Below are 12705 nucleotides of genomic sequence, written 5' to 3'. Positions count from 1 at the left end.
ATATGAGATTCAAATTTCAGGTCCATAAATACAGTTTTACCAGAACACAGCCACATTTATTTATTATCTGTCAGTGGCTGCTTTTGGGGTTTTTGTTTTAAGTAGATACTTACTGCCTTGATTTTCTCTATCACAATAGCAGTTCAGTGGCCTATGAGTTTATTGTGATTTTTTGACTCAGGGCTAAGATTGAAATTTTTCTCAACAAAAAGAACTGTCCTCAACCACTGTAATGGAACATTGAACAGTGAATGGCTTTGGAAATTAGCTTGTGCTGCAGACTTGATAATATTTCTTGATGAGTTCAACCTGAATTGCTAGACAAAACAGCATTTACATGCAGAATGCATACTGTGCTAAAGTCATTATGACAACAACTAATGTTTGAGGCACAACTAATGTCAAGCTGCTTTTTATATATCCTGGGCTGTCAACAGATTAAAACAGGAAGTGGACTATAGTTCCAGCAGCATATTTTTCAAATCTCAATGCAAAAGCAAAAGAAATTTCCATATTTTAAAATCCATATAACTGTACAATTGAGGTTCTTCCATTTAACCTTCAGTTGGAAGTGATTAAACTTCAACATGATGTTATGCTAAAGGCAAATATCAAGAGAAGGATCTAACAAAATCTGGCACTTAGCAGGAAAAATTTGTCAACCCTCAGCATAGACTAAAATGGCAGCAGTGGAGATGGCAAGAGGTGAACTGATTTGAGACGTGGTTTGGATGTAAGGCAGAAAAGACTGGCAGATGGACTGGATACTGGTGTAAAGGAAGTCCAGGAATTAAGGGTGAACACTCGAGTGAATGATGGTAATATTTACTGGGATGGGAAGGCTAGAGGAGGAGCAGGTTTGGGGAGGCAAATCAAGAATTCTGTTTGGACTTGGTAGATTTAATATATGCATTAGATATCCAAATGTTGATATCCATTTAACAATTGGCTATATGAGTCTTAAACTCAGAAGACAAATGGGAGTTGAAAACATAAGTTTGGTAGCCATATGCATGTAGATTTTCTCTGAAAGCATGGAACTGCCACATACAGAAGATTGAAATTGGGCCCTTATGTTATACCATATACAAAAATTAACTTAAAATGAATTAAAAACATAAATATAACACCTAAAACTTTCCTGGAAGGAAATGTAGGCAAAAAGCTTGATGACATTGGACTTGACAGTGATTTCTTGGCTGTAACACCAAAATTATAGGCAACAAAAGCAAACATAGACAGATAGGACTACATCAAACTTAAAAAAACATCAAAGGACACAATCAACAGTGTGAAAGGCATCCTATGGAAGGGAGAAGTATTTTCAAATCATATATATGATAAGGGATTAATATCCAGAATATATAAAGAACTCCTACAACTTAACAACAGAAAATTAAATAACCTAATTAAAAAGTGGACAAAGGCCTTGAATAAACATCTCTACAATGATGATACCCAAATGGGCAACAAGCCCATGAAAAGATGCTTGGCATCACTAATCAAAAGAGAAATACAAGTCAAAATCATAACAAGACATCACCTCATACCCATTAGAATGGCTGCTATCAAAAACAAAGTAACAAGTGTTGGTGAGAATGGAGAAACTAGAACCCTTGTGTGCTGTTGGAAGAATTATAAAATGATGCAACTTCTATGGAAAACAGTGTGGAGTTTCCTCAAAAAATATAACCATATTACCCAAGAATCCCACTTTTAAATATATATTCAAAAGAATTGAAAGTAGGGTCTCAAAGAGATATTTGCACACCCATGTTCATGGCAGCATTGTTCACAGTAGCCAAGCAGCCAACATGTCCATCGACGGATGGATGAATAAACAAAATGTGGTATATACATACAATATACATACAGTGAAATATTACTCAGCCTTAAAAAGGAAAGAAGTCCTGTCACATGCTACAACATGGTTGAACCTTGAAGATGTTATGCTAAGTGAAATAACCCAGTCCCCAAAATACAGATATTATCTGAATCCATTTATATGAGGTATCTAAAGTACTTGCTAATGTGGTCGAATTCATAGAAACAGAAAGTAGAAAGGTAGTTAATAGGGTCTGGGACGAGAGAGGAATAGGGAGTTATCATTTAGTGGGTATGGAGTTTCAGATCTGCAAGATGAAAAAGTTCTGGAGATGTGTTTCAAAACGATGTAAGTATACTTAATGCTACTGAACTGTACACTTAAAAATGGTTAAAATGGTAAAATTTATGTTATTTTTTAACCACAATAAAAGAAAAGTTCCATTAGTTGAAAATCATAAGAGCCAAAGCAGTTTTTAAAAAGAAACACAAAGTTGGAGGATTTATACAACCTGACTTCAAGACCATGAAACAGCAGTATCAAGACATTGTAGATAGAACAGAAAAGAGTCTAGACATAGATCCAGATATAAATGATCAATTGAATTTTGGCAAAAGTGCCAAAGAATTCAAAAGGAAATTCTCTTAAATTGTGCTGAAACAACCGAATATCCATCTGGCAGGAGAAAAATGAACTCATTTATTAGACAGCAAATCAGTGGGTTTCCTTGAGGTGGGGACCAGGTTTGGACTGCAAAAGTGTAGGAAGAATCTTTTGGAGGTGATGGAAATGTTCTATATCTTGATTGTGTTGGTGTTTCTTTTTTTCACAATTGTCAAAAATTAGAGAATTCTGTACTTTAAATAGGATGCAGGGGGTTTTGATGCATGAATTATACTTCCATGAAGTTAATTTTTTAAGAGTTGGTTTCAGGGGATGGAGGGAGAAGCATGGATCTGGATGAGATCACACAGAGGAAGAGTGTAGATGGAAAGAGAAGAAGGCTGCGGACTGGGTCGTGGGACATTCCAGCAGTTAGAAATTGAATGAAGAGGCAAAACTGGCAAAGAAGGCCGAGAGAGAGCTGCCAAGGAGGTAGGGGGAAGACCTGGAGCGTGAGATATCCTTGAAGTTACAGTGTTTGAGAAAGGGAATCATCAACTGTTTATAGTGCAGATGGGTAAGGTAAGGACAGAGCTGACCACTAGGTATGGTGAGATGGAAATTTACTGACCTTGACAAGAGTGATTATAGAAAATTAGTGGGGACAGTAGCCAGATGGTTGTGAATTTAAAGGAGAATGGAAAGTGAGGATGCATCAGAGACCATGAAGATAGACAACTTTTCAAGGTGTCTTGCTTTAAAAGGAGAAGAATTGGGATAGCTTGCGAGAAATGTCTATGGGAAATGTTTTTATTCTTTGCATTTTATTTATTGAAGAAAGTGAATCATTTGTCCTGTAGAGTTTCCAATTCCAGAATTCAGCATCTGATTGCATCCTAGTGGTGTAGTTCATTCAACTATATGCTCTTTCTCCCATTTCCTATAAATTGATGCTTGGATCTAGAGGTATAATCAGATTCAGGTGCCATTATCTTTGGCAAGACTGGAGCATGAGTCTTGTAGTGTACCTCCTGAGAGGCACATACTCTGTGGTCTTCCTCTGTTGATGCTCAGGCTTAGGTCAAAAAATTCATTAAGGTTTACAAAATGATGATATTCTAGTTTTGCCATTTAAAAAAGTATAGCAGCTTTATTCATAACTGCCAGAACTTGGAAACAAATAAAATGTCCTTTAGTAAGTTAATGGACTCAAACTTTTGGAACATTCAGACAATGGAATATTATTCAGTGTTAAAAAGAAATGAGCTGTCAAGCCATGAAAAAGTCATGAAGGGTACTTAAATTAATTTTGCCATTCTTTCTTCATTTATTACCTAGAATAATTCTTTAGTGAGAAACTCCACCTCAACTGCTTCTTAGGTATTTGCCTAGGAAAGACAAGCTCAATGCTTGATCCTTTAACTTACCTGTTCGCAAAGAGTTGGTTCCCTATCATTATTCGAAAGTGATTAAATTAATACTGGTTTTGTTCTTGGTATCCTTTTTTTTAAAGCAAGATTCTTTTTTGTTTGTTGTTGTTTGCCGGGGGAGGTAGTTAGGAATTAGGTTTATTTATTTAATGGAGGTACTGGAGGTTGAACTCAGGACCTCATACATGCTACGCACACACTGTACCACTGAGCTATACCCTCCCCCGCTGGTATCCATTTTGAACACATGGGTTTAAATATCCTTGATATGTCTTATTCCATTGCAGGACATCCTTACTGATGGTCAGATGATCCCATCTTTGGGCCAGGGGCAGTTTGTTCAAGTTGGTTCCTGAGTCTTTGATAGCTGCCTTGCTTTTTGATATGATAAGATATAGCAGCCTCATTTCTGCCTCAGACCTGGGTTCAGCTACTTTTCCAAGAAGCCTTGGTTTCTTTGAGTGGGAAATGGCATATGTAGACACCTTTCCTTTCCTTTCCTTTCCTTTCCTTTCCTTTCCTTTCCTTTCCTTTCCTTTCCTTTCCTTTCCTTTCCTTTCCTTTCCTTTCCTTTCCCTTCCCTTCCCTTTTTCTTAATCCTTTCTAATAAAATGGGAATTTAATATATACTTCATACCTGATTTTTTGGGACGGTTTCATAGAAGCCTCACTACCTCCAGAATTAGCATGGCATATTAACACTTAGGCTAATTGATAAGTAAATTATTATTTGACTGAAAGCACAAATTTGTTATAAACCTCAACATATATTTACTTTTGTATATAAACTGTTATCTAAGAAAAACAAAATGGTAAATTAAGAGCTTAGACATACTAGACAAGGCTTTAACTTCTAGGCTTCAGAAAGATGTGGGAACTTTTTGAAGAAATTTTACTCGACACTTTTCTTCCATGCTCAGTGCAGGCTTGCTTTTCAAGTCTCAGTCTGACAAAATGTTCCACATAGGGCGCTACAAAGGGTCATTTCCTATTGTAGCTGTTCCTTATGTGCCAAGACAGAGGCTGTCTCGAACTCATGCCTGATGATTCTTCCAAAGATGTCTTTTATCCAAGCACCAGGTCTGGCTTTTTCTTGAGTGGTCTGAAGGAGCCTTAGGGCATCTTCTTTTTCCTGGACAACTTTAATGTGTCCATGGAATCTAGCTAGTCCTTTTCCTAACTGTTCTGGACTTGGCATTGGCAGTCTCTGTCACTTAGCCTTCCATTCTATAGTTAGGAGCATGTGTTTTTTTATTTTTTTTGGTAGGACACACCAGAGTTTATGTATCCCTCCATTACTTAGGTTCTTTAATTGCTGACAGGTCCATGAAGCTCCAAGTTTCAGTTTTTCTTCCCCCTTTTCTTTGGCTCATCAAAAATTCTTCTCATCCTTTCCTTGACAAAGTGATATAAAGTAATCTATGCTGATGAAAAGATGTGACCTTTGGTGTATTCTTAAGCAACAGTCTAAGAAAAAACTGCAGTCTGTGCTAGCTGGGGCCTGAGGAGTTACTGATGACCTGGAAGCCTTCTGGGGAGCTGAGAGTCTTCTGCAGAGAACAGCCAAACTGCACCAGTCTACTTCCTGTCTCTATGGATTTGCCTGTTCTGGACATTTCATGTTAAATGGAATCATTTAATATGTTGTCCTTTGTGACTGACTCCTGTTGTAGCATATATCAGTATTCCATTCCTTTTTATGGCCAAATAATATTCCACTGTATGAATATACCATATTTTGTTCATCCCTTTATCAATTGATGGACATGTGGGGTTTTTGGCTATTAGGAATAATGCTGCTATGAACATTCATGTACATGTGTTTATGTGGTGAAAATTCTTTTTATGTCTTTTTTCCCCCAGTGTCTTTCTCGAGAAGCTGGTGGCAACATGAGCATTCAGTTTCTTGGTACAGTGGTAAGTATGAAAGAATTATTATTTTGTATATTCTCTTAATTTACAGAGAGAAAAAGTTAACTAGTTTTACCCCATGGTTTGAACTTGACTTCACCACGGTTTTATTTTTCTATTAAATGAGATATCTTTGTATAAGAAATGGGATCTTTACTGTGTGGGGAAAGTTTCCATGATAGAATAATTTTAGCTGTTTCTTATTAGAGAGAAAATAGCTTTAAAAATTATTTGCAGTTTATTGAGTATTTTAAGTGCTTTTTCTCCCATTTTGAATAAAAATAAGACTATTTTATATAAAATGCTTTTGAAAATAGTGACCTTAGTGGTCTGTGGGGTTGGGGGGGTTGGGGTTTTTTTCTCAGTTTTCCTTCCAGCATGTTCTAGTAGGTCCTTTTGAATCCACATTTCTAATGAAATTGAATCAAAATTTTGTGTCTTGATTTTTTTCACCTAAGATCCTATTAATCATTTCCCATAATTATACTTATATGCATATTTATAAGCATCATTTTAATGGAACTATATTTAGCATTCTGGTGAGTAGATATGATATATTTTACTTATCCATGACTCCCAACCATTAGGTATTTAAGTTACTTCTAATTTTTTTCCATTACAAATGGTGTTTTAATGAACAACTTCATGTGTTTTGCTTTTTTGATAGTTTGAATTATTTTTAAACATGTATAAGATATTTTCAAAAATATATGAGATACGTTTCCTCCTAAATAGAGTCAAAACCATGAATAATTTTATAGCTTAGTATACATGTTGCCAATTGTTTCTTAGCTCTTTAGAACACCACTCATTGTCTATTAGAATGACCACTTTAATTAAATGAATGATTGTTTAAATTCAATAGTGCTTGATAGGGAGGGTATAGCTCAGTGATAGAGTGTGTGCTTAGCATGTACAAGGTCCTAGGTTCAATCCCCAGTACCTCCATTATAAATAAATAAACACATACATACATACATACGTACAAATAAAGCTAATTACCTCCCTCACCAAAAAATTTTTTAAAAATTCTATAATAGAGTGCTTTACAGTTTCCAAAAGTTTGACACAGATTATTTCGTATAATCCCATAACTCTTTATTCCTACCCCTATATTGCTCATCCCCACTCCCTCTCCCCATTGATAACCACTAGTTTGTTCTCTTTATCTGTGAGTCTGCTTTTTTTTGTTTTACTCACTAGTTTATTGTATTGTTTAGATTCCACATATAAGTGATATCATACAGTATTTGTCTTTCTCTGACTTATTTCACTTAGTGTAATGGCCTTCAGGTCCATTCATGTTGCTGGAAATGGCAAAATGTTATTCTTTTTTATGGCTGAGAAGTATTCCACTGTGTACGTGTATGTATATGTGTGTGTGTGTGTGTATACACCACATCTTCTTTTTCTATTCATCTATTCATGGATACTTAGGTTGCTTCCATATCTTTACAGTTGTAAATAATGCTGCTATGAACATTGGGGTGCATGTATGTTTTTTAATTAGTGGATTTTTTCTTCATACCCAAGAGTGGAATTGCTTAGCCATATGATAGTTCTAGTTTTAGTCTTTTGGGAAACCTCCATGCTGTTTTCCATAGTGGCAGTACCAATTTCCATTCCCACCAACAGCGTACGAGGCTTCCCCATACTCGCCAACATTTGTTACTTGCGTTCTTTTTGATGGCCATTCTGACAGGTGTGAGGTGATATCTCCTTGTGGTTTTGATTTGTGTGTCCCTGATGATTAGTGATGTTGAACACCTTTTCATGTAGCTGCTGGCTGTCTTACATTTTCTTTGGAAAAATGTCTATTTAGGTCCTTTGCCCATATTTACTTAGATTATATTTTTATTACATTTTGTTTGTGTATTTTGTTTACATGTTTTTGGTGAAGCTGTGAATTTGTGTATATCAGATAGTATAAGCTCACAAAGAAATGAAAGAGGTCCAGTGTTTTACATAACGAGAATTCCTTACTTAAACTGGGCTTCATGGTAAGGATGCATATTTTGTCACTACCTTAAGAATGCAGAAGTTACCATTTTATTCCAAATTTTTGTATTGCAATCATTGTTTATATTTAATTTTTAAAGTACCAGTATTTTTAAAGCACTGTAATATTGAGACAAACATATCTCAATAATACCGATTTATTTTTCTTGTGAAAACAATGCATGTTACCCAAAAGAGAAAAGAAGTGTAGACTGCACTGAGTAGCTTCTTCATAGCCATGCTGTTGGCATTTACCCAAGGACTCTTGAGGAAGTATCAAATTATATGTCTTTGAAGCTTAGCCAGAGATCTTAATGAAACCAAATCATGCTGAAGTTCTTAAAGCTAATTTAAACCTCAAATTGTACATTTTAAATTAAGTTTTTATTGATAATAAATATACTTTATTTCTTATTAGCCTTGAAAGCTTGAGTGATAATATCAGTAAAATAAACATGTTTTACAAAGATTTACCATTAAGAATGGTATTAATATGACCCTTGGTACACTAGCACAATTAGATTTCAAAGTAAGCATTTACGAAGTAACAGCGATTAACGACAACCATCGAAAACAATTTTGAACTCCATCAGTTTAACTCAGGAGGGTAAACTTAATATGATAATTCATCTAGTTGAATTGTATCAGCTTAGCAGGAAAGTATGTAAATATGTGACCCTTACCTAGTTTCCAAATGGATGCTGTGCTGATAGATTTATCAGTTCCATTAAAGAACTTGAGGGAACTTTGGAATTTCAGCAATTGTTCCCTTGGAGGCTGAAAACCCAACCTGTTCTCATACTGGGACCATTCTGGTCTGCATATTTCCATAATTTGCCTTTGCTACTAATATGACAGCAAGACACAAATAACTGTTTCTAATAATATCAGATGGAGTTGTGGAGGACAGCATTTTAATGCAGTAAAAGACCTCCCCGTGGGGTTGTTACTGCTACTATAGAACAGCAGCTACACAGTTGCAACTGTAGTCTCTTAATTGATTCGTTTAATTAGCAAGAGCTGAAGCTTTGGCTCTGTCTTGTCATCTGATATCATAGGACCCAAAATCTGCATCATTCATATTTCTAGATATATAACCACCATCAAAAGTTCTGCTTCTTCTGAGAACGCACTTATGGATATTGAACTTTTAATAGAATAAACTCCCATTTGTTTAAAATCCAAATAATTGGAAAATGAAAAGAACCAGGTTTGTTATTGCTTTTCTTTACCAGTACCCTTTTGAGAAGTAAATTATGCCATGCATTTTTGGTTATTATTGTCTGCCAAAAATAAACATCCAGAGAACTTCTGTGGTCTTCCATACCTTATAAATCCATGAACAGTCCCTATATTTACATGTCTGACTTGTCGCTAATCTTCATTTGCCTTTTTCTCCCTTCTCTGTCCCATCTCTTTCTCTGTATCAGTGGGGTTTCAGGAGTGACAAGACGGCTTATTGGGTTTCTTGCATGCTAGTCTCACGTCCCAGCCTGCCTTCGCAGCCACCCTGGGTCCTGCTGGCTTAGCCTTTCCATGTGTGCTCACCCCTTAATAGGACACCTAACCGAATTACCCCTGGGACTTGCCCTGCCTAACCCAAGATGCACTGGTCCCAGTTTCTTTGAATGGGGAAAAGAGGGGGAGCTGGGAAGTGTCTGGCACAGAACCTCAGAGCCCTCATCAGTGGCCACTTTCTTCCTGTACACTGAGGGCTCCATTCCTCCTGGGTCAAGCTTTCCTTATTCCTGACGCCTTTTCTGTCCAGCCATAAAGCAGGTCGTGGCCACAGGCTGGACATGTTGTGGAGGGTTGATGAAGCCTCTCTGTTCTTTTGATACATTTTATAATGCTAAGAAAAAAAGTAAATCTATAGCATCTCATTCCTGCGTTTCTCCCCAATATTCAAAATTTCAGCCAAAATGTGAGGAAAGTAAGATTTTATGAAATAAGCTCTAAATGCAGTCTTAATCTTGAATATCATTTTTGTGGTAATGTGTTCTGTGTATCATGTAACCAACCTAAGCATAAACCTTTAGAATTTTAAGTTTACTTTCTAGTCTTTTGAAATTGGCATGTTGAATATAATTTGAAAGTGCAGTTATCAATATCCCATTGTGTGATGCATTTTGAACAAAAATTTAAAAGAAACCATGGACTGCCTGCTCCACTACGTGCTAAGAAGTGTGCCAGGTGAATGTGACTTGGTCTCTGCCCTTAAATAACACACCGGCTGCAGGTAAACACAGACAAACCGGTATCGTGAGTCAACGGGAAGTGCTGAGATGAGCGAAGCAGAGGCTGATGTGCTGACGGAGAAAAGTATACATCTGTTAGCTTTACCTTTTCTCTTCTGATACCAAAACTGTTTGTAACAGTAGATAAAGTATAGCCCATAGGGCATAGCTCTTTGATTAAGATCAGACATTCCTTTTTTTTTTTTCAGTAAGTATACATAAAACTGAGCGTTTGTTGGTAGTAATGGTAGTCAGTCATCTCACATTGATTGATCATCTATTATGTGATAGACACTGAGTTCTGGCAATTCAGAGGAAAAAGACATCTCTGCCAGCAGTGACCTACTGTCATCTAAGGATATAGAAATATTAATGTGAAAAGAGTGATAATAGAGATTTGTATGAAGTACACATACTCTGGGGCTTGGAAAAAGGAAATGGAGGGATTGTGAAAAGCTCTCCAGTGAATACGTTTGACTCATGCTTAGACTTTAAGGATGAATAGAGTTTGTAAGCAGGGAAAGGCGTTTCAGATAGAAGGGAACAGCATCTGCAAAGGCCCTGAGACAGCCTGTTCAGAAACTGTACTCTGTGATGATGGTGGAGAAAGCAAAGGGAATAAAACAAACAAAGGTGCAGAGGCTTGAGATTGTCTGTGTGCTTGAGGAAGAGCAGGCTGACTAGTGAGGGTGGCAGGCAGGCAGCGAGGTTTGTGTGGGAGATAACCTAGAATGTCAGGAGCGTGGTGTTGCAGGGCCAGGCTAAGGAGAGTGGACTCTATTCCCTAGATTTTGAAGGATTTGAAAGAAGAGAGTCTCAGTATCACCTGAGGTGTATTGTTTTGTCTTGATTTTAAAGAGAGCTTGAGGGAGTGGGCAAATAAAGAAGAGGTACATTTGAGAGCCTCCTCTCGTGGACCCAGAGTCCAGTTTTATGTATTAGGCAGAATTGAAGGTGATTCTGAGGTTTCTAGATGTGATAATTGATTATGAGAGCCAAGCAGGAGGAAGAGAAGAATTAAATGAGAGGAAAGGTGGGATGGATAATGAGTTGGGGTTTTGACCATTTTAAGTTTGAAATGCCAGAGGGGCATCTGTGATGTAAAGGAAAGGTCGGGAAAATGATGAAGGGTGAGCACATCAGTTGGTGCTTTGTTAATATGAAGAGGTGGTATGTGAAGCCTGCAGTAGGTGAGATGCACGAGGCGACCGTGCAGAGAGGGAGGACAGGCCCAGAAAGGACCCTGGGAAATGCTCATCTCCAAAGGGGAGGCTTCTAGAATCTCTAATATAATCATTTAAAATGACATTATTATCTATTGTCCAAATCATTTCTATTACATGTGGCTATTGGAAGCCAATTTTGTGCAACCTCAATCATGATTTCACAGTATCCTAGGGTGTCTCTAATTATTTCAAAGTATCTCAAAATCCTGCTGCCATCTGCCAGAGATCCTCAAAATAAAATAAATGTTAATGGATAACATAATGCCTTACATTTGTGTGATGCTTTAGGGTTTCAGAATGCTTATTTGATTCCATTCAGTTTCTAAGATAGACAAGCCATATAGCACCTTAGGGTTAATTGTAAAAATAACACACATGACACCCTTGGAAATGTTGTCAGTTTAAAATATTTCCAGTTACTCAGTTACATGTTCACAAGAAATTTCTGTAAACTACCAAGCTGTTAGTGAATTCTGGGGTGGGGAATAGGGAGAGGTATACTAAATAAAGCTTGATTTCTTGGGTTAGAATCTCCTATCTCCCACTTACTAGCTTTGTGAACTTGAACAAGTCACTTAACCAAAATTGTCTCCAGACGTTGCCAAATGGCCCTAATGGTGGGGAGGGGGCAAAATCGCCCCTTGAGAACCACTGGCCTAGACGAAATTTAATAGTTGGGGTTTCAGAGTTTTCTTTCCCATTTCACTAACAAATATAATGTTCTATAGATGAACTCTTTAGAACAAATAGAGTATTTCTCAGTGGCCTAAAGCTTGCAAGTTCTCGTATACATCCTGACCTGCTCTGATGACTTGTGCAGAGAAAACGACAACCAGCATGAGCTAGCCTGGTGTTTGACTTGCTTTAGGAACATGCTTAGCTACTGGCTGTGTGGGAGTGTGTAAGGGTTACTCTTTCTTAGTCTTCCCGGGTCATAAACCAGCTGTGGACAGCCATTCCTGAGAGGTAGGCCAAGCTCTAGTTTGTATAATTGCATTTGGGTCCTTTTAACCATTGGAATAGCCATCCTGTTATTGTTTACCAGAGACCCTCACGCCCTGAGTACACAGTGAGACTGTGTAGTTCCTACCCTGGCTCGGAAGCCACTGCTCTTGAACGGCCCCCACTTTGCAAGTCCTGTCGTGGTCCTGGTGAGACGCAGCAGGTAGAGCACGTTACATGCGCCACCTCACGATGGCGTCTGCGAAGAGATCCTTTTCCGTTCTTTGCCAGCCAGCATCTGATTGCCCAGCTCTTGAGTGTTTTGTGGCACTTTCCCCCGGTGCGTGGGAAGTACATGGCAGGATGCCTGGCAAGCTCTGGGAGAGTCCAGTAGTCATTAGTAGCTCAGGTATGTATTCTGAGAGGTAGCTTTCCCAAGCCAGCATGTTTTGTATGGTATAAATTCTCAAGATTGTAGGGGACAGCTAAGGTAATTACTGAGGCATCAGTGTTAATTACCTAGGTACTTACCA

General features: G+C 37.7%; 1 protein-coding gene and 1 pseudogene across 4 annotated transcripts in view; one reads left to right on the top strand and one right to left on the bottom strand.

Annotated features, from left to right (window-relative positions):
• Nucleotides 1-12705, top strand: part of PCCA (propionyl-CoA carboxylase subunit alpha) — a 331849-nt gene that overhangs the window by 267529 nt on the left and 51615 nt on the right. For 3 of the 4 annotated variants that reach the window (XM_031466271.2, XM_010986054.3, XM_031466270.2), the window contains exon 21: nt 5722-5775. In XM_031466271.2, coding sequence (XP_031322131.2) covers nt 5722-5775 — 54 coding nt within the window. Of the gene's footprint in view, nt 1-2758; nt 3156-5721; nt 5776-12705 lie in introns of those variants that run through there. The other variant, XM_064492997.1, reaches the window with a different exon arrangement.
• Nucleotides 4705-5604, bottom strand: LOC135322720 (large ribosomal subunit protein uL29m-like; annotated as a pseudogene).

The sequence above is a fragment of the Camelus dromedarius genome, chromosome 13 (assembly GCF_036321535.1).
Source record: "Camelus dromedarius isolate mCamDro1 chromosome 13, mCamDro1.pat, whole genome shotgun sequence".
NCBI classification, from domain to species: Eukaryota; Metazoa; Chordata; class Mammalia; order Artiodactyla; family Camelidae; genus Camelus; species Camelus dromedarius.
This window is presented reverse-complemented; position numbering and strand designations above follow the sequence as displayed.